General features: G+C 41.3%; 3 protein-coding genes across 3 annotated transcripts; 2 read left to right on the plus strand and 1 right to left on the minus strand.

Annotated features, from left to right (window-relative positions):
• Window positions 1-720: 720 nt before the first annotated feature.
• On the plus strand, window positions 721-4,731 carry EAF01_010678 (uncharacterized protein; the record flags this gene model as incomplete). Its single annotated transcript, XM_038918935.1, has 3 exons — window positions 721-1,431; window positions 1,482-2,761; window positions 2,811-4,731. The coding sequence occupies 3 exons, from the start codon at window positions 721-723 to the stop codon at window positions 4,729-4,731; spliced, it is 3,912 nt and encodes a 1,303-aa protein (XP_038765638.1).
• Window positions 4,732-8,842: 4,111 nt separating this feature from the next.
• EAF01_010679 (uncharacterized protein) lies at window positions 8,843-10,311 on the minus strand (the record flags this gene model as incomplete). Its single annotated transcript, XM_038918936.1, has 4 exons — window positions 8,843-9,320; window positions 9,375-9,632; window positions 9,859-10,027; window positions 10,143-10,311. 4 exons carry the CDS (start codon window positions 10,309-10,311, stop codon window positions 8,843-8,845), a joined length of 1,074 nt encoding a protein of 357 aa, XP_038765639.1.
• Window positions 10,312-20,848: 10,537 nt separating this feature from the next.
• On the plus strand, window positions 20,849-22,447 carry EAF01_010680 (uncharacterized protein; the record flags this gene model as incomplete). Its single annotated transcript, XM_038918937.1, has 1 exon — window positions 20,849-22,447. One exon carries the CDS (start codon window positions 20,849-20,851, stop codon window positions 22,445-22,447), a length of 1,599 nt encoding a protein of 532 aa, XP_038765640.1.
• Between the last annotated feature and the right edge of the window lie 388 nt (window positions 22,448-22,835).

The following is a 22,835-nucleotide window of genomic DNA, read 5'->3' on the forward strand; positions in this document are numbered from 1 at the left end:
ATTTCCTCATGAATCAGGAAAAAAAACAACACTCATATGATTTCCAGAGCTTGACGTCTTTGACTCGAATAATTGGGAATTAAACTGCAGATTTTGATAACAGCTTCGTTCACTGCTTCAATGTTTCTTCGGATATGGAATAACTCGAGGACTCGAGGCCTTTGCAAAGTCACGGGTTGCCAAGACAATCTGACTAGATCGGGTTCGCTTACCAGGTTCATTTTGTAGCCCAAGCTTCTGATTAAGTGTTCAAGAAAGTTCCATAATACGTTCCACCCACGATACAACTTTTGACATCTTGACAACTTTCAACGTCGTTGCACATAACTTTTCAGATAACAGAAGAAACTTGTACTTACAGAGCCTATTCAATCGAGAAGAGCTCTGCATTTTATCAATTTCTACAGACCTTCCCACATTATTACTGCATCGCCCCTTATGCCAGTCTTCTAGACCTTGGAGCTCATTCTCCCATAATTTGTCTGCGTGGCCTTACTTGTCCTTATCTTCCCGGTTCAATTGATCTGCGTTCGCCCTGTCCTCAATCCCTCAGCAATTCTTTAGGTAAGCTATAGTCTCTGTTCAATTGTAGTTGTTGTGGGAAGCATACTGTTCATTGCATCTTATACTAATGTAATTGCCATGTCATAGAATCACTAGTCGATTGCAACCTCAATCTCGTCCATATTCTACAATCTTAACATCTGAATCATTCCAACCATGTCTGCCGTCGATACTGCTGTGCTAAATGGCCATGTCGAAGCTAACGGCAATGGGCCTGAACTTACTCGGGCTCAGAAGCTCATGCAGCAACACGATCATGAACATCAACCCTCTATTGAGGAGGTCCCCGATGAAGAAGATTTGAAGCATGGTGAACAACCTACCTCTACCAGCGTTCTCGAGGACGTCAATGGAGATTCCACCGCTCCAGGATGGGTCCCCAATGTGTCCACAAAAGCTGCAGGAAAACAAAAGGAGGACGTCCGCAAGGAGCCCTCAATCGATACACAATCTCACGAGTTGTTCCCAGCTCTCGGAGCCTCTTCCCAACCTAAGCCTCAAGCTCAAGGTATTTGGGGCGGCGGAAAATCGTCAGCCAATGCCAATGGAACTCCAACAAATGGAGCATCCCGAGCTTCTACTCCCATCTCAGGCGCAGCAACCCCAATGTCTTCTGTCAATCGACCAAAGGTCAATCAACCAGGCCAACAACATCAAGAAAGAATCGAATTAGCCAAAGATCACATTCTCAAACGTGACCAGCTCAAGAAGCCTTTGCCAGAAATTTTGAGAGAGATCAACAAGAAGTATAGGTCTAATATTACTCAAACAACTGGTATGGGAGGTAAGATGACCTTTACAGCTTATGGTCCTCCCGCAGCTTCTCGTACCGGTATCAAGGCTTTGATGGAACAAATTGGTGCAAAGGTAAGTCAATCATTACTTTATTCCTTTGCTTAATCTAACACTCTCACCAGCAAGAAATCCACGTCACTATCCCCAGCAAAGCACGAGCCTTCATCATCGGAAAACAAGGTTCAAAGATTAAGGAGTTACAAGAAGCTACTGGTGCTAGAATTCAAATGCCCAAGGACAATAAGGCGAGCCCAGTCGACGATGATGAAGATGCCACAGTAGATGTCACTATTGTGGGCAATGCTGTTGCGGTCGCAGAAGCTAAGAAGGCAATCGAGAAAATTGTGGGAGAGAAAGCAGGCACAACTAAGACCAAGCTGCGTGGTATCCCATCGGAATTCTACCGTTTCATTGCTGGTCCCCATGACACTCATGCCGATTCCTTGAGAAATACTCACAACTTGTCCGAGTTGGAAATCCCGTCTAATTACATCTGGCGAACCCCCCCTCATGGTCCCGAAGGCCCCAATTTTGTTCCAGCTGCTGCTGACAACTGCATTACTCTCAATGGTGACCGTGCTGCCGTCCTAGCAGCACGTGCGGAGATTGAGCGTCGGGCCAAGCAGTTGCACGAAGAGCTCACGCGCCAAGAAGTGAGAGGGATCAGCAAGGGTCGCCATCAATCTATTATTGGTGAACAAGGTAACCCAGGAGAGGACTTTTTTGCCAGAACTGGATGTGCCCTATTTGTGCCAGACAAAGATGAACAAGATAACACCATTACAGTCGTTGGCCCTATAGACAAGATTCAGGAAGCTGTGCGGGAAGCCAGAAAGCTATCGACTAAATCGCAATCTACCAATATTGATGTTACTCAACATTTCACTGGAGCACCAGACAGCAAAGAGCATGCTTTCAACCTTGCACGATATTTGCGCCAGCGCAGCGAGATCGAAAGACTCGAGAGGCTTCACAATGCTCGTATTTACACACCAAATGTTGGCAGTGGCTCGAATTGGGAAATCTTCTCTGAGGAAACGGATGCCTTGTTTGAAGTACAGGGACAGCTGATGAACATAATGGATGCTCACCCTCACTCACGTATGGCAAACATTCCAGTAAACTCTTTCTACCATAAGCATCTTGAACAAGATATCTCTCCAAGAGTCAAGAAGGATTATGGCGTGCACGTTGTGTTGCCAGATGGGCCCAACGGCGATGTACTCCTTGTTTTTGAGGGACCTGCTGGAAAAGAACCCGAATACAGTATTCCCCGTAGTCAACCTTCAAGAAATGACATTGCAGAATTTAAGCGAGGTTTAGAAGAAGCTCGCAAGCACATTATTGATGTCATTAATTCTCAGGCAGAGATTACCAGCGAATCGATCGATGTTCCAAGAATGTAAGTCTTTGAATCAACGTTTCGTTTGATTGAATGCTGACAACCATAGTTACCACGATAAACTCAGGAAATTCATCACCGCGGAGAACAAAGCCTTCCAAATTCCTACTCGCGTTGTTGCTAATGGCACTGTTGTCACACTTCAAGGACCTAGACCCACTGTGGAGAAGTTGGCTGTCAAGGTCAGAGAATTCGTCGCACATGCGATTGAAGAGGAGAAAGAGCGTGGTTACACACTTTCTTTTGACTTCCCTCAAAAGCATGCAAACCAGCTCATTGGTAAGGGAGGCTCGTTCGTGAACGAGTTGCGTGAAAAGTTCGATGTCGACATTCAACTCAAGGATGGCCAAGTCGAAGTGAAGGGACCTAAGGCCAAAGCAGATGCTGCCAAATCTCATATCTCGGCTCTTGGCAGACAATGGGCTGATGAGACCACGTACACTCTGAAGATCGATCCTAAGTTCCACCCTGAGCTCATTGGTGCCAAGGGAACCCAGATCAACAGATTGCAAACTCGTTACAAGGTCCAAATTCATTTCCCACGCTCGGGTCGGCCTACAGATGAAGAGCATGCAGAAAATGATGCTGGTCAAAATGCTCGACGTCAACAAGCCCCAGATGAAGTCTCTATCAAGGGGCCTAAGAAGGGAGCCGATGAAGCCCGAGATGAAATTCTTTCTTTGTTTCAATATCTACAAGATAACTCTCATAGCGCTACTGTCAGCGTTCAGCAAAGCCAGATTCCTTCCCTTATCGGTCAACGTGGAGCTGGCATGGAAGAATTGAGACAATTGACTGGAGCCAAGATTGATGTTCCAAACTCTCGCGACAGTGCTGACGCATCAGGACGAGTTGAGATTCAGATCAAGGGAACAGCATCTCAAGTCGCAAAGGCAAAGAAATTGATCGAGGAAAAGAAGAGTGTTTTTGATTCGACAGTTACCGAGACTTTGGATGTCGACAAGAAGCATCACAGAGCTTTGATCGGTGCTGGAGGCGCAAACATCCATGCCATCATTGTCAATGCTGGTGGATCTGGTGACCGCCGAGAGCTCGCTCGGGTTGTGCAATTCCCCAAGGCCGAATCTGAGGGTAATGCTATCAAGGTTGAAGGTAGCCGACAGCTTGTTGATAACATTGTTTCTGCCATTCAAAAGATTGTTGAGGAACGAGATAGCCAAACAACAGAAACTGTGGATGTTCCAACCGACAAGCATCGTCCTTTGATCGGTGCTGGCGGTGAGACGAAGAAGGGTATGGAGAAAAACTTCAAAGTCTCGATCGATATTCCTAGACAGGGCAGTGGTCAAACTGGAATCACCGTTACTGGCCTTCCTGCTGATGTCGAAAAGGCAAAGGCACATATTCTTGAACTCGTTAAAGGCCAAGAAGGTGAAACTGTCCAGGTTCCACGAAAGCTTCACCACGACATTTCAAACAATGGCCTATTTTTCCGAAAGTTGCGAAATGATCTTCAAGTCACAGTTGATCATGCAGGAGCTAAAATGCCAGCAAGAGCCACACCACCCTCAGGAGCTAGCGCTAAGGATGCTTTGATCACAGATGAAAAGGATACAACTGATGACGTTGAGGAATGGTTCGTCTTTAACAAGTCTGAATCTGGAGAGACTGGTGACATTCCATGGGTTTTGCGTGGCACCACCGAAAATGTTGCGCAAGCTAAATCCATCTTAGCTCAAGCCATTGAACAAGCATCGAAAAACAACTTTGTTGGACACCTTACTCTTGTTGATCCTAGCTTGTATGGATCTATTGTTGGTAAGAATGGCAGCAAGGTTAATAGTATTCGTAAGGCCACTGGCTGCAACGTTACTGTTCCTCGTGGACAGGGAACTGATCCAATTGAGGTTGTTGGTAGTGAAGAGGGCATTGAGAAGGCTAAGGAGTTGATCCTTCAAGCTGTTGCTGAGGGAAAGAATAAGCCTGCTCGTGGTGGTGATAGATATTAATTGCATATTAGATGAGGATGGATAGCATGATAAAGGGTGGGAATACGTGTGGATATTGGTGGTAGAGGTTTATTTATGGGAAATGCAGACAGTTGACACGTTTCATTATGAGAATTTTTAGGTAGAGGCATTCATGATGTTTTATGCGGAGCCAATGTTTCTTTCATGGGCGGTCTCTGGGTGCATTTGGGGGGTGATGTGGGCGGATGGAAAATGGAAAGTTAGTAAGAACATTTAGGTTTCGTATCGTAAAAAGATATTGGTGGGAAAATCATGGGAGTTGGTGTTACTTGAATGCATTTGACTGAAAAGTACTTATATATAAAAATTCTCGTGTGTCTGTGATTGTATGTGACCGAAGATTGATGTTTTGTGGAGATACCTGTTGACTTGCCGGTAACAGTAGTCTTACACAAGGGCAATGAAGGAACTAAATGCAACAGACAGCAGGTCCGACTCTTTGCTCATCATGTGTTGTGTTTAATGTGAGTAGGTAGATACCTACCTCTCGATGCTCGTTATCTAGCGAGGAAGAATGGGATGGGGAAGCGAGAAGGAATTTAAGAAGCTGGATGCATGATTTGGACATAGTATGGTGCTAGTATAGACCCTAAGGACTGCGAGTTGGTGTAGATTATGAGTAGGGTGAGTGAGTTTGGATGGGATGGATGTATAGGCAGAGAGGAGGGAAGAAAGGGGAGGGTTTGATGTTTAGTTGGGGTGGGAAGGGAGAGGAGAAATGCGGCAAGGGGGGCAGAGGGTAAAGAAAAGGAGAAAAGGGAGGGGAAGCGAGAGGGGAGAGGGCATGATAGGAAGCTGAGAGAATGAGGACGGGGATGATGAAGGGGTGCAGATGCAGATGGAGATGGAGATGAGGGCGGGAGAATTTAATAGTGCAGTGCTGGTGTATATTTGGATTTGAATTCGAGAATGGAATCTAGATGGGATGGTAGAGTAGAATAGATAGTGTAGTGATAGGGGAAGTTTGAGAAATAGGATATCCGCGGAGTATTGGTCAAGGCTGGTATGGTATTCGTCTTGTGGGTGCGTACTCCTTGTACAGTTTGGTAGTAGTGAGTGGTTACTCAGAAGTTGAGAATCTATAGAATGGGAATGGAAAGGGATGGGATGGGAAATGGGAAATGTGGAATAAGATAATAGAAAGAGGGAAAGAGGTGGTGAGGCGATGAGGGCGATGAAGTGGCCAGTAAGTCGGGTACCCCATTTTCTGGCCACTCCTATTTTGAGCCACCTTTTCACACCAAGAATCACTTTTTTAACTTTCTTATTTATGAATAGAATTTACTGAAAATTTGTATATTTACAATTCAGATTGTCTTAAGCTTTTTTTTTTAAAAAAAATTAGACTTTTAGAATTTTTTGGGTTAGAGATTCGAAGCTTTAAAATATCGATTTTTAAATTTGTATGAGAATCATATATAAATTTTACTTTTTAAAAAAAATCTTTAATAACTTTTTAATAAAAATTGTTAAAAATAAACTAAAAGTTTTCATTAAAAGTTTGAAGTTTTTGTAATATAAGAAATTAAATTAAAATTTAAAAATTATCAATATATAAATATTTATAAAGATACTATTGAACTTATAGGAGTTCTTTTTTGTCACGAGATTACTTCTAAGAGTATTCAGAAGCTTTATTACTATGTTACAAAAGCATAAAAGACTAGGAAATAGAACTGAAAATTCTATCTTGCTCTTATATATATAGCAGGATAGGATAGAACAAGAAGGGCTAGTTGTTACGGGAGCTGCCTCTAGGGTCACGTGGAAGTGTCTAGAGATCTCTCGAGGTGGTTTAGACTAGACTTCAAGTAGGAATTCAATAAGGTTGTAACTGGTTGCAATTCTCGCAACTATAGTAATGAAACTAATGATTGTTCTTGAGCACGAAGCTCTACATTATAATGAAACCCATTCCCTTATATAGATTTTCGTACCTTATGAATCGACAAGTCGATTACCGTAAAGCCGATTTCGACAAGTCGGTTTCCTGATCACGTGATGTCCATCCCGTGACTGGTAATGATGCCACCGCTTATCTAACCTGTGCTCTCTAGCCGACCTGTGACTGCTGCTTACCCTGTGCCCACTGTAGGGTAGGTAACAACAAAAGATAGGTACCTATCTTTTAATCACTGATTACTTATCTGGTTACCGCTATCTTTCGTTACCCTTCAATTCAACTGTCCCTACAGTGCTGTTTTCGTAGGTTCCAACACCAAGGCCTTAGGTTTATCTTATAATCCATGTTGCGGTGCGGGTACCTCCGTAACACTAGTATCACCTCGTAACATTTTTTCTTGTTTAAGTTATATCTCTATAACTATTAATTTTTGAATTCTTTTTTGATTCTCTACATAAATTCAAGCCTAAAACCTTTAAAAAATCAATCAATTTTGTATTATTAATTGTAGTTGAAAGGTTATTAAAGATTTGAAATAGATTTTAAATTTATATATATAATCCCTATGTAAATTTAAAATCGTTATTTCAAAGCTTTAAATTTTCATTCAGAAAGATCCTAAAAATCTGAAATTTCTAGAATAAATTTAAAACAATCTGAATTATATATATATATATTTTTTAACAAATTATATTGTATTTTGAAAGAAATATCAATAAAATAAAAAAGCGATTTTTGATATGAATGAGTAGCTCAAAAAAGGCGTGGCCAGAAAATGAGGTATTCGACTTAATAGGTAATAATAATGAGGGGAATAGAAATAGAAATAAAAATAAGCGATGAATATATGTAATCATAAAATACAATACAAGAAATAAGAACGCCGCAAATTGAACAAAACAAACCGTAAAAATAAAAAGTTTGAGAAGAGTCAATAGATATGTGATTCTAAATCACCAAGACCAGGCAGGTAGGCGGTAAGAAATATCCGGATATCTTTCTACATATCTATCTATCTATCTATCCATCCATCCACCTCTCCACAAATCCATCACGAGAAATCAAATTCCAAAGTACCATCCATCCAATCCAAAATACCAAGAACGAAATCTTATTTATCCATGCGATAGACTTTCCACCTACCCAATACACTCACATTCCGCTCATCATCTTTCTGCTCGTCGAATAGCTCGTCAAATAGAGAGAGCTAGTGGGTATACATATACCTCACCCCTCGAAATCAAACCACCAATTCCAATTCCGAGTTTCGAGTAGATGAATACCCACTCACTCACCCACTCCGCAGTAATTGTAAAGTATATCTATATCTATTCATCACTCTTGAGTCTCTCCACTGTTATCCTGATTCGGTGAGTGTGTCGAGTGTGTATGGATGCTACGGGTTCTGGATACTGGATTCTGGATGCCATGGGAGTAATATGGGTAGGGTAAACAATGCAGTCGACTCAGTGAATTGGGATCGGTGAGATGCGATACGATAGATTGAATGCGTGGGTTTAACTGGTTACTTCATCAGTTGAAAAGGTGCGAGGGAGGGGAGATGGAAGAAAGAGGGGAAAGCATGGAGAGGGGACATATACAGACGTAAATCAGGAACTAACCGGGAGTTGAAAGTCTGATAGGTCGAACATGCAACTACAATTCACTCCATGGATCACCGTGTATCAAAGACATCAATATGTAAATATTATTTGCATTGCTGATCGCATCATTGCTAATGCTATGCTATGCTGTTACCATTACATAAAGCCAGCCATAACATTATCTAAAAGTGTGATGAAACATCTCCCTCTAAACCGAGCCCATTCGCTCAATTCATGATCATGTAGACCATATTGTATGCAACCTTTATATTAACGCCGAGTAAATCAAAGATTGCCCAAGCCCAAACCGAAGTACCTGAGTACAAATCTTTAGACCTTTGTCGCCCACTTTGTAGAAAAAACGTAATTACAGAGAAGTTTGCTATCCTTTTTCATGCCATGCACCAAAGAAAACATCATATCGATTTTTGGAAAATGAAATCTTTATGCAAAGGGTATTAGAAGTCATTAAGCCCTTTTCTGAGGTACCATCCAACGACCAGGTAGGTTTTTGGGTATTACCCAAGATATGAAGTATCCAGATGTTGATGGACTCTCATGAAAGTGAGCTCCTCATTATCGCTTAGTACAAAGTGTAACCACCGTCAATAATGACGTTGGATCCGGTCATAAAAGCGGAAGCATCGGAAGCGAGGAAAACGGCGAGACCGTTAAGGTCGTCAACAGCACCGAGGCGGTTTTGAGGAGTAAGAGACTTCCAGATAACCTTTTGGGCATCAAGGGCTGGGACGTTGTTGAGAGCAGTGTCCATGTAACCTGGAGAGATCATGTTGACACGGACGTTATACTTAGCCCATTCAGCACCAAGGGATTTTCCGAGTTGAACGACACCGGCTTTGGAGGCGTTGTAGCAGGATTGCTCTTGTGGGTAGTTGACGATAGAGCCGGACATGGAGGCGACGAGAACAATCGATCCTGGCTTGCCAGCGGCCATCATAGCCTTTCCGACGGCTTGGGACATGAGGAAAGATCCAGTGAGGTTGATGTCGATAAGACGTCTGAACATGTTGTGGTCATAAGTCTCGGCGGGGATGTTAGAGCTGAAAATTGTTGTTAGTATAAATTTCTGCCAGATTGTTCTGATATGTACTTACTCGGCAATACCTGCAGAGTTGATGAGAACATCTGGAGCACCATGTTCCGCGACAACACTGGCAACAGCAGACTCAATCGCATCGGCATCACGAACATCAACCTTGAAGAAGGAGATGGGGATCTTGTTTCCGGTCAATTCGTAAAGCTCGGCAGCTGAGGCATCACCCAACTCTTGGTTGGCATCGAAAATAACGAGAGCCTTAGCTCCAGCCTCGACACATGCACGTGCCATGTGGTTTCCTAAGCCTCGAGCACCACTGTTTTAACTCTGCGTTAGCCTTGAAATTTCCCTTTCAAAACAAGATAATGCTTGAACTAAATCAATCCTAAACAACTAGTGTAGATGATAAGACCGATAAGGGTCGAATCTTGAATAATTGTTGAAATTTGATTTTGTGTGCGAGCTAGAGATCAAGTTGTAGATCAAGTTGTAGATCGGGAATCCAACAAAATATGTCTGGAATTCAAGAAATGTAGACTTACCCAGTGACAACAACGACCTTGCCCATCAAAGTCATCTTCTGCATAGTAGGGGTCATGCCCTTGAATGCACTTTGTGTAAGGGGAGTGACAACGTCAACAGCCTCCTTTGCAACAGCTGCAGCCAATGCAGCTTCCTCAACTGGAATTGTTACTCTTTCTGCTCCAGAACCTATGACATCCAGAAGTCAGTATTCAACTGACAACCGGAGAATCTGCTTGAAAACTACATGAAGTATTGAAACCTCCACGTAGCCTTGATGTTAGGAAGTAACAAATGAACTTACCAGGTTGGAACTTTGTAGCAGGAATCTCCTTCTCGTGGATAGCCTCATAGTCGTTGGCTTGTGGAGTGGTTGTGAAAGCTCGAACAGCTTGTCGAGAGATAATGGAGGGGGTGGTTCTGCGACCAGCCTTTGCGGCAGCCCGAATCAAGGAGGAACGAATTGCAGACATATTTGTATTTTTCGTTGACAATTAAAGTGACTTGTAAGATAATGTGAAGAACGAAAGGATGATTGTCTCTTGAAGAAGACTTTTTTGAAGTTGTGTGTGTATATGTGGAAGGAAGTATGGAAGTTTTGAAAGAGTTATTTCGAAAAAGAGCTCTGTAATAAAGTAGAAATTCTTAGCGTAATTCTTACAACCAAGCTAGTAAAGCCGAATGACCGAGACCCAAATTTTTTACTCAATGACTGATAGAGAATGATGCAATGATTTGAGGAGTCAAGAAAGAGTTAAGAGTGAATACTAAAGTATTGGCCAGCTGGTCAAATTCCATTTTTTCTTCTTCTTAGAATTCACTCTCTTCTCTCCCTCTTCCTCTCCTAATCCTGCTTCTTCCTGGTCTGAGTGTGGGTGGGGTGAAGAGTCCAAAATCAGGAAATTCTTGAGATGAGAATATTGAACGAACCTTTAGAAACAGATCTTTTTTTATATTTGATAAATGAAGAACAATGTCAACTGTATGTATATATGTATGTATGCTGAAGTTTCAAAAGTCTGCTAACTTGTTAGGAAAATATAACGTTTAAAGATTGCCCCTTTTGATATGCGAATCTGCAAGAACAATTAGGTGCTTCATAGAAGCCCCACAAGAGATATCTTTATCATTAAGGGTCCAAGTCTCAAAACAGAATTCGGAGTTCACAGGAGAACACCAGAATTTGCTTATGCTGTAAGAAACTCGGACCGGAGATGATTTTTATCTTCTCTTGTAACTGGTGAGATTGCAGAAGGAAAGAGAACACTGAAAGGAAATAATGCTGACTGTGTATGTAGGAATCCAGCTCTTGGTTTTCCTTTCAAAGGTCTATCGATGTATGAGACGAGCCAAAAACAGTAGTCTATAATTTGCAAAAATTCGACGAACGATGTATATGAATATAAAGCAGAAATGCTGTCAGGCAAAACGAGTAGAGAGGATTGGAAGAAGGATGAGTATCTGAATCTTCTAAAATGCAATCAAGGGGATATGAAAGGGAGATAAGATAAAAATTTGGAAGAGTCAAAGAGCTTTTAAAGCAAAGGCAAAGACTATTTTTTCTCCCTCTATTATAATTCCGTCGGCGCCTCCCCGAAGCTTTCTTTCTCCCAAGCTTACAGATCAGGGTTCTACAGGGTAGCTTCCCTTCAAAGTCCGTGCTGATTTGCATAGTCTGTCCCACTCAAAACGCTATTGAAGTGCCCGGAACCAGGATTATAGTGCCGGGATATTTGCTAGAACATCAATGCAGAGAGGAATGCTTCCATGGTGGCGGCGGTGGGCGACCATCAGACTGGCTGGCATGTCCAGGATATGACTAGGTTGTGCAGGAGAAGGTTGGCATGGCGGTGCATGATAAGTTCGAAAAGACGTGGGGGATGATTGACCGTTTGGAAGGATACTTGTCTCCGATATTCCCAGAGTCCATACAAACCGTACAGATGGTGTGGGAGAGGATGAAGCGGTGTGCTTTATGCGCAGATTGCCACAAGGTGCAGATTGGGACAAGGTACATGATTGTCGATTGCTGCAAACTGTACGCAAAATGATGGATAGATGAGATGTGGCGAGATCTTTAACTTTTGGAAAATGTTTCCCTACACTCCTCTCTGTTCATTCATACTTGGATGGTATCAGTCTGGGAGATTTGAAAAGCTTGTTTGTGGGGGTATTTGTTTCTCTTAATTGATGGTGTCTCATGAGAGTGGAAATTTGGGTGAGGAGTAGGGACTTGGCTGTTCGAGCCATAGATTCCAAAGATCCCCGCCTTTCTTCTGTCTTACAAGGTGTATCAAGCCCCCTGCCGGTACCGAGCAACCATTGAAACATTTATATATGGACCATTATTGAGCATTGAGATTTGAGAAACTTCCCCAAAAAGTTTAATGTTTCTTCTAGAAGCCATCGGAGGGCCATGCTTATTTTCTAGACGGGAGATAATATTCTGAACAAGCAATCACAAGAGAAACTAGTGGAGCTTATGAGTTGGACAAGTCACAAATCTGATGCGATTCTGAGTTCAACACTACTGTTAACACTACTGCTGAGCGTCGAGACATCCAAAACACGGATTGACACTGCCCAGTCTTTTTGGATCCGTTTTACGAAGGGACGAAAGGAATAGTTTGAATTGTGGACTGGCTCAACTGGGTAAAACTGGAGGCAGTGATGCCATACTGATGATTGACTGATGATTGATGGACAGCAAATCACTTACAATTTACAACAACCCATAATTTTGCCACCTACTTCAAACTTATTTCACTCGTCAATCCTTGAAATTCATGATGAAATTCTCGAAGATCAAACCACTTTTTTATATATATAAGGATTTGAAGGGTCTTTGACCCAATAAATCTGTCCTCTATTTTTCTTAAATTACCCACACTTTTCACATAATTTGATTTCCCACACTTTACAGAATAAACTTTTTTTTCATTCAATAACCCGATTGCGGAGCCCAAAAAGGTAAACCTCATATTCTTGGTAGTATTGGGAGTAGGTACCTCCTAGGTAGCGGTGTGAGCTGGAATGAGAGTCAGACGTCGATTTCCGTCCGAATCCTGAACCATATCCGTGGAAGCTTTGGTAGGAGAATGGCTTGATACCATGATACAAGCTTGAGAGAAAGGTCATCTGATGGAAATTTTTAACATTACCTAGGTACCTATGGAAAGGTTAAATAAATCATTTTACGAGATCTGTTTCTCTTTGCGTTCTCGATTCATGTTCAGGGGTCAGCTAGCGATGAGGGTTTGAAGTATCAGTTATTAGGTAGTTAAAGAGATGTACGGAGTAGGTAGATATCTATGTATGTACGGCACAGGTGAGGTAAGGTAATAATACAATTGAATCTTCTTTGATAGTATATGCTTGGTTGGCTAGCTTCTTGGTATCTCTTGAAGAAACAGAAGAAGATGATTATAGCCTTACCCGGATTCCCTTCATATGGTTCTACTCCGTATCGAGGGAACTAATCGTCTAAATATCGAACTACCTCGACGTAACTCCCTTGAAGCAAATACCTAGATTCTACTCCTACTGCGTACACACCACATACTCTCTTGCCCCATCTATTAATAGTGATCTTCTAGAAGGAAGGGAGAGAAATGCTTATTATATTACTTTGGCCAGTCATTACCGTGCGTGGGTCAGGGTCTTTCTTTACTCGGTAGGTAGGCCGGGATGTAATCTATTTGTACTTTGTACCTTTTTCTTGGGGGGGAAAGGGGGTCATTGTTGTTGACTCGAGTGAAGTTTATATTCATCTAGGCGTCATTTATGAATTATCCTTCATTATCTACACATAATCACTGTACAATTTATGAATCATTATCTATCTGACAATTTTATGGAGTTCTGATCAGTGATGACATTCTTATGGAGATTCTATGTACGGAGTATATTATGTAGCTTGGTAATAATGATGATGAAAAGAAGAAAAAGAAAAGAAAAAAGCCCCTAAATGACTCGCATTATCAGTGCCACGGTGGAACTTCGAAGTCTGGATGAACAGTGCCTGAATGAAAGAAAAAAAAATCTTTTCTTTTTCTTCTTTTTGTGGGGAGGGAGAGAAAGAGAGGAAAAAAAGAAAAACAAAATTTCTTTCATCGTCTATCTTTTGTTTTTTCTTTCTACACTTCATGTATTTCTTCAATCTTGTTTTCTTGATCACTTCAATTTTCACCATGATTGTTCTTGGAGAATGATACATCTTTCTATCTATTACTATTACTATTCCTTATTATATTGTCCTTTGAAGAAATCAGCCTACGTACCTCAAAGTACCAGTTATAGATGGTCGTAAAGAAATAAACTCTCACGAATATCCGATCTACGATGGAGATGAAGATGAAGAACATAAGAGGTGTTTCTCCGTAACGGCATGGGAATAGAACTGACTGCTGGTATGAGTTCGTTCAATTGAGTCCAGTCCCATCCAGTTCAATCCAGTCCCGTCCGATTCGCACCAGCGCTCATAGCTACGAACGAGATGCATGCAGCACGCAGCACGCAGCCCTACTGTACTACTACCCGATTCACGCAACTAAATGGTGAGGAAAGAATGAACAGCCAGCTGGAACTTTGGCAGTGCGTTGCATTGTTCGTTATTGGCGTTTGTCGATGATGCATCGATAACTGCAATTGCCATTGATACTGCATCTATCATTTTATTCCCTCATAGTATCTATTGATCTTGCAGCGACAACGATAAATGCAGCCAACAAACGTCTCTACACAGGTACGTGTGCCATGCTTTCGAATATCAGGCTTGTTATCTCGACTCGAGCTCAGCATATCAAAACCACAAACGTCTTGTGGCAATCACCAACTCCGAATTCACGAATTTACACCGAATGTATCTTACAACGGACGCGTTCAGAGCGGATTAAAGTTTTTACATACATACATGGGATACTTAGTCTGATATGGAAAATATTCTACTGCTGAAATGGGACTCACATATTCGATTACGATATTCGATATCCATTTCAGCATAGAATGAAAATTTCCTGCAGATAATTATACTCCCGATTCCACATTTAGGCTCGAGTAGTGGAGTGCTAAACTACTGTCCAAGGTACACTGCATAACCGCCGACAGTTTCCTGGCGATGCAGAAAGAAGGTTTGCATGCATGTGTCGACCACACGTGTAAAATCTACAGCTCATTTTGCTTTTTGAAAACAGTTTGATGGGGAAGGAGGGAGGGGGTGTGTTCGTTGAGAAGGATTCTCCCCATCCCACCTTTCTCTTTTCTTAACTTTTTTTTTTCTTGCACATCATTCATTTCTTTCTCAAGAAACAGTGGTTCATTTCCTAGCTAGTAAGAACAAGTACTTGATGAGGAATGAGGGGCAAGGGACCCGACTTCCATATTCAGATACCTAAATTGTGTTGATTTAGTGCAAACGTTATTTCTTTACGGGGACCGATAAGAAAGATACTGTGGAGAGATGAAATTCGATTCTCAAAAGCTCATATGATGAATATCCAGATAGGGACAGCTTATGTTGGGTTTCAAAAAGGAACTTGATGTGTGATGTGAACTGGACGAATATTTTAGTAGATGCTTCGTGTTTTCTGAAAGCTTTTGAGATGAGAAATTTCTTTTACGGGGAGGGAGTGGGGATAGGAGGTGTATTTGGATATTGGGATTTGGGAAGCATATTCTCTCGTGGTTCTTACGAGGGATGACATATTTTATCTCTTGATAGGCATTTGTCTATTATCCGTTGTTGCTTGAAACATACCTGATGCTCAATTCTTTGCTCACTGCTCGACCACAGACAAATGCTGTTTAGATGCTGGTCTTTTCTGAGTCTACCTATCCATACTACATGATACATAGTTACAATACAAGTATCATACACATCATCTATGATCTCGTACAACCCATTAATTATTCTTGTGCATGCGTGAATTCAACACCCACCTACTAAGTAACCTACTATATACAACCGCTCGTGATCAATGACAAACATCGCATACTTATCTATGTCTTCCTAGTAATGCCGTATGCTTAATAAATTTCGATAATCTTCGTATCACGTATCACATCCTATATATACATCAGCACATCTCCGAGCTTTCCACCATGTTACAAATAGATTCGAATATACTCGCTTCTTTGGTATTGTATCATCATAACACAGAAGGAAACACAGGCTTGATAGTTGTGTAAGTCCTTGTCAACTTTTATCTTGCTTCAAGTTTAGGGGATGGGGGAGGCTCTTTTAAAGAGGATGTCGGTGGTGGATTGGGAGGTGGATGGGTTTATGTCCTCGTGCTTTCTCGCTGGGGGTGTTTACTACCTGGGCAAAGCTTTCTTCCATGATCTCGATCTTGGTTCACTTTTTGATTTTCTCTTAGCAAGGTTTTTGGGGACACGCGGGGGTGAGGGGGGGACTTCATCCTCAAAATCTCGTTCTGGTGGTATTCAAAGACACCACTTGTATGGATACTCGAGTCTAGAACAGTATCGAGAATACAGACGAGGCAGAAACACGGCTGGTGGGATCTGGTGTTGCTGCTGCTGCTTTTCCTGTTTGTGTAGGTGTGAAGGGAGAAACTCGTGTTCTTGGAGGGGAGTTTGGGGAAGTTCGAGATAGAGATAGAGGGTATGTAGCAAGAAGGCGCGAGAGATTAAAGCCGAAAAATGACAACGGAAGACTTGGATGACAATCTCAAATCCACGATCGAATGTCCGCGCCGTCGCGAGAATTCTTGGTTCTATACCCATGTTTTTATTCCCCTTCTGTATTGTCAAGGAATTGCACATCGTGTCCCGTCCACATTGACAGTTTTTCTTGGATGGTTTTCTACCTGTAGGATTCTCAGTGGTGGGATTGTTTGTGCGCTTTAGTAAGATCAATATCTTAATCTTCGAGTCCCTGAGATCATCATATTGTTATTATTCACTATCTCTTCCTCTGTCTTCTTCGCTTTGTATTGAGCTTTAGAATTCTGATGGCTTGTCATTTGAGACCTAATTCTTTCACGAAAGTTACGAAGCGAGGATGCCATGAGAGATTACAGGTTGACAGAGAGACTTGAGAGGATCTGAGAGTAGATTCTTGGGTTCTTGTCAGCTGGGATGAAACGTGGTCTGGATTCGAATACGATTCTTGGGTATTTTTGAGTGCGGGGTTTTGGTTTACTTGTGACGTTTTTTGTCGTTTCATGTGTGAGTTTTGTTGATTCGTCTGCTTTATGCTCGTTGTTATAATCTCATATTTTGCGGTCAAATTCGGAAGGATGAAGTTACTGGTTTTGGAGCAAAAAACGTGTCAGAGAAGTAGTCTCGATGCTTGTTGGGCACCTAGTCAGGGTATGCAGTAGTGTGGAATTGATTCAGTTGAAAAGATGGAGGAATGGAAGGATGCTTATATAATGACCAGGTGAGAAAGTTGGAGATTTGGGGGGAGGGGATATAAAGTGGAAGGCTGTGATGTAAGAAGGTTTGATGTGCATGAGCGAATGAGTTACCAGTGAGCAGTATGGAAAGGTAGTAGTAAAGCAGGTGAATGATGTGGAGAAGAAATCAGGGAAGAACTTTACGGTATATTGATGACGAAATATGTACCAGTATGTTGGAAGAGAAAAACAGTGAATACTCGAATCTTTCAGACGTTCATCTTGCTATATATCTAATTTGCAGCAACCTCCATAATGCACCTGGCAAGAAATTCTACACAATGGCGATAATCGAGTACAGAAAGTTAATTTGACTCGTCTGGGAATTACACTCCAATTTAGTTACCTTTTGATCATTGAGGTACAGAGGAATTTAACAAAATTATAACGCATAATTGTGCTCATTTTTCTTTTCGAACTTCACCTTGAGCTTTGTTATCCTCTGAGTATTGGGAGTATCTATTGTCGTTAAGTGAGTATGATTGTTTTTCATCCGAGATCATACACATCAAACTTTTGAATTGTCAAGGAACGTATGCGAGCCCAATGATATATCATTGATCAAACCAACAAGCCAATCATCTGGAATTCCCCCGCTACTCTTCCTGGCCAATTTTTTTACTGTGGTTATGTTTTCTTGGGCATAATAAATGGTCGGCTCGTATCTCTCTCTTAATTATATAGACCTGGGAATGAAAAATTCGAGGGGCTTAGTCTTGATATCATCATGCATTTTGAGTCAGTACATATGGGGATTTGTAAGTTCAAGTGGTGACTTTATATAGACATGAAGTACGTCACTTTTCTGTGTATCGAGGAAATGGCGTGTGAGGTCGAAAGTAAAGTGAATGCGATGGGTTTGATCGGGGGTACGGTGCTTTTGAACTTCAACTGTTGAGTATATAAATCAAACATCTCGAAGACATTACACAGTATAGCAGCAATTGAAAACTTTCATAAACAGACAGATGTGAGAAGAGCCAGAACGGAAGTTTACTATTAGTGCCACGTAGATTAAGTGGCCTAGAGGAGGTACACAAGCAGAAATTTATGTGATTTTTTATATCGTCCTTAATCACTTGTCCAATAAATCTCGTACTGTCTTCAATGATCTTTGCTGTCATCAACTCATTATTAATATCATTAATATTGAAGTTGGAAGCGACTTTTCAAAACAAGACGGGACCCTCCCCCCTAAGGAGGGTGGGTTAACAATTAGCTCAGCTTCTATCACTCATATCCATCTTACACGTCGACTTTCTCTGAAACGTGGACATAATTGGAGATAGTCAATCCTCCTAGTTGAGTTGGGTGATTCTAATTGTCTAACATTATGTAGCCTTTTCCTTCTCCGTCCACGAGATCACGCAGTCTGATGTAATGTCAGCCATAATACTATCATCCCTATGAGAAATTCAGTTGCTGCCATAAGCTCAACACAAAAGTATAGTATCCCATGGCTCCTTTCCCGATGACTTTCTTCTCCATATCTTAATCCTGGTCACCCATCTACAATCATTTCGAACTAGGTCTAAGATGCTGGATGCGTGAAGGCACTCATCTGCTTTTGTTGTCCTGCAGGGATTCGATCTTGGTGTTGTCCAATTCTCGTGTCTAGTTTGTCTGACTTTCGCAGGCGATCTTATCCATATTTCTAGGAATCGGATGTGGATGATACTTGTCCTTAGTTTGTGAGTGGGTATTTGAATGAGGTGAATCAAGATGGGATTCGCGGGATAGTAGAGCTATTGAGAGAGGGGTCGGAGAGGGGGAAACTGTTCCAGGCTTAGTGCAAATATGTGTATGTGGATGGTGATGAGATGGTGAATAACAACTGCTAGAATCCGAGAGCTTGGGCTATATAGTTCCCTGTCCTGTGAGCGTTTGAATCTACAACGTTGAATGAACTGTCAACTTCGATTTAATCAAGTCTGCCCACCAACTCCACGAGCCGTCGTCAAATGTATTTCGTGATCGGGTGGAATTCTCAGATACCTTGACGCTCTTATCTTGGTTTCTGGTCTATCTTTTGCGTTTCATTGGATGATTGTCGCTACTTCTTGATCGCTGTCACTTATCCATTCAAACTTTCTATATATTATCAGATCATAGATAAATGACCCCAGAAAACATACCTACCTATCAGTAGAATCCAACAAAATTTGATCAAAACCCTGGTGACGCATGCATCTAAATCCCTAAACACGCGCCAGCGGACTTCCAAATCTCCAACATTGCAGGATATCCAAGGAAAACTTCTAGATGACTTAGCGGCCACATTAATCGGTGTAATGGATATGTATAGCTAGGGAATGAAATCGAAAGAGCTGCGAGGTGGATATGGCCAGCATGGTGAATGAAAACAGAATCAGGTTGATGATGTAGATGGGTCATCTGGAATGAAAAGAGGGGAAAGAAAAGTGAAACAATGTAATAAGATCTTGTGCATCGTAGAGAATATTTTATTTCCCACACTCAGGGAACTTAAATATGGCATTATTCCTCAAGAAGACGTATCATAGACAAAATGGCGAGGCAGCGACGAAGATCCAAGAGTCGACAGCTCGTTTCAGGTCTCAGTTCCAAGTATCTCACTTGCAAGTAAAGGATTAAGTTCGCGGATGACATCTGAACGTTCGGAAACTGAATAGTGCATGCTCTCGTCTAATTCCTTTCTATATTTTCATCTTCGACAGTGATCTTTTTAAATAATAGCAATCGTCAAAATTGTTCGATATTTGAGACAACACCAATAATCAAAGGCACTGTTAAAATTACAGATAGCTTAAAGAAGTAATCACCCTAAGATCTATCGAAGTATTGTTCAATTACTTGATAGAAACGGGTACCCTACACCGGCATGATCCCTAATATAGTGTATAGAGGAATTTCCATCTATGTGAAAAGAAACATATATACTCAAGTCAGAAGTAAATGAAGAACGATGATTGCGTCATCAAGTACAAAGAAATGAATTCGATCTTCGTATATATAAAGCTCTCTGATACCCACAAGTTCATAGAGATGAGCAAGAAATCGACGTGGACCCAGGACAAGGACATAAGATGGGACCTCAAGGTCTTTGTGAAGCTCGAGTTACTACGGAAAGAGGTACCGAAATGTGGAAGTTTGTAGTCTCGTATCCTCGTATGAAATCCACACTCTGTCACTACTAGTTCCTCTTGTTGTCATTTATTCTATTCTGCTAACCTGCATGGTGTGTCTGATACTGCAGACTATAGTTCAATATGAGGCAATTCAACTTTTAAACTCATCTGAATCTTCCAGCTTATTCAGATGATCCGACAACTTTAGAATTGAAAGATCTCAGCTCTTGAAATTTTGCATCTGGTCACTTGGCTAAGCGATGGGATAGTCTGAGTTCACTCACACTGTCAAAAAAATGAGTCAAGCTCGATGATATTGATTACCCGAGTTGGTATAAGTCAACTACCCCACTTTCCGACCACCCCCTCTTTTCGACCACCTCAAAAACCACACCGCTTTGAGTAATTATAAAATTTATACTTTGAATAACTCAACAATGCTTTAATCAATTGATTTGAAATTTTGATATTATTATAATTGTGATATGAAGAATAGATATACCGAAGAAGATATCGCAGAGGCTCTTAGAGCGATTACAAATGGAGCAAGCATACGAAGAGCTAGCTTGGATTATGGTGTTCCACGTACCACACTTCACGATCGAATATATGGTGGAGTTTCGCATCAAAAAGGCGCCCAAATACTTCAAAAGTTATCTCCAATTCAGGAGAATCGACTAGCAGAATGGATATTAGTACAGGAAGCTCTTGGTACTAGCCCTACACATCGTCAAATCAGAGAGATGGCAGAGCACCTCCTTATTGTACGAGGGGAGGATCCCTCACTTGGAAAGAAATGGATACATAGCTTTTTTCGAAGGCATCCTAATATTGGAACTAAGAAGCAACATCAAATCGATTCTGCACGAGTTTCAGGTGCTACATCTGATATTATTAAGAAGTGGTTCCGGAACCTCGCAATCCCTGAAATCAAGGCTATTAAGCCGGCCAACAGATGGAATATGGATGAAGCAGGTATAATGGAGGGTCAGGGTCTTAATGGACTAGTAGTAGGAAGCACTGATCGAAGATTTATTCAAAAAAAGCAACCTGGATCTCGAATTTGGACCTCTTTTATAGAATGCATTTCAGCCAATGGAAAAAGCATTACTCCCCTTGTAATATATAAGGGAAAATCAGTTCAACAACAATGGTTTCCAACAGATTTGACTCTATTCAAGGGTTGGAACTTTACCGCTACAGAAAATGGATGGACTACAGATGCTACAGCTTTAGAATGGCTGAAAAAGATCTATATCCCTCAAACCACCCCTATTCAGCCGGAAAATTCAAGACTCCTCATTTTGGACGGACACGGAAGCCATGAAACTACAGCATTTATGTTAGAATGCTTTAATAACAACATATATCTCTTATTTCTCCCACCACATACGTCACACGTACTACAACCACTCGATTTATCTGTGTTCTCACCCCTAAAAAGTGCATATCGAATCGAACTTAATAAATTAAGTCTATTATCCGATTCCTCACCAATTGGAAAGCGCAATTTCCTTTCTTGCTATCAGAAGGCTAGAATAGAAGGTTTAACTATTCAAAATATCAAGTCTGGGTGGCAAGCTAGTGGTCTTTGGCCCAAAAATATGGCTAAACCTCTTATGAGTCGACTTTTGCTTGAAAATAGCAATAGAGAGGTTTTATCACTTAATCCTGAATCTGATGATGATCCTATTCTTCAATGGAATATATATTCATCGTTTATTCAATGGAAAACCCCTCAAAAAGGAGCCGATATCAGAAAATATAGAGATATAATGATTCAAGAGAAGGAGATCGATTTGCCAACACGAAGATTACTATTTCGCAAGATTATAAAAGGATTCGATGCTAAGGATTATGAACTCTTAGAGGCAGAGAATAAGATTAGAAAGCTAGAATATCAATTAGATGAAGCATTACCTAGAAAAAGGCGAAAGGTTGTGGTATCTCCAAATTCGAAGTTCGCAGGGATTAGAGCTATAAGGCGTACACAAATTGAAGCTGGAGATCGTGAAGATGAGGTAGATGATAGCTCTAGTGCTATAGAAAGTGATTCTACAGGCGATTTCATTGAAGTCCAATAGTTATTGAGTTATTAAAGTTTTAAGTGTAGATAATATGAATTTTTTAGGTGGTCGGAAACAGGGGGTGGTCGGAAAGTGGGGTAGTTGACTTATCCATGCCCCTTATTAACAGAGCCCTTCCCTCTTCGTATGGATATATATATCTACTCTAAAGCGCTGCTTTCGTCAAAAGGAACTCCTGAATGTGAGGGAATGAATGAAGTCGTTAATGCCAATTGGACTTGGGTATTGCTGAAACCTATGACAGTACACTGTGCTGAGCCTCTTAGCATTGTTCGCGCAGACAATAAGTTCATCAAAGATGGGTGCAATTATGCTTGCAAGAATTTGAGTAAAGATCGCATGTTGTCAAGTTAAGATGGTAGGCCAATTCAGGCACATTTCTCAT

The sequence above is a fragment of the Botrytis porri genome (genome assembly GCF_014898465.1).
Source record: "Botrytis porri strain MUCL 3234 chromosome Unknown BPOR_017, whole genome shotgun sequence".
Classification (NCBI taxonomy): domain Eukaryota; kingdom Fungi; phylum Ascomycota; class Leotiomycetes; order Helotiales; family Sclerotiniaceae; genus Botrytis; species Botrytis porri.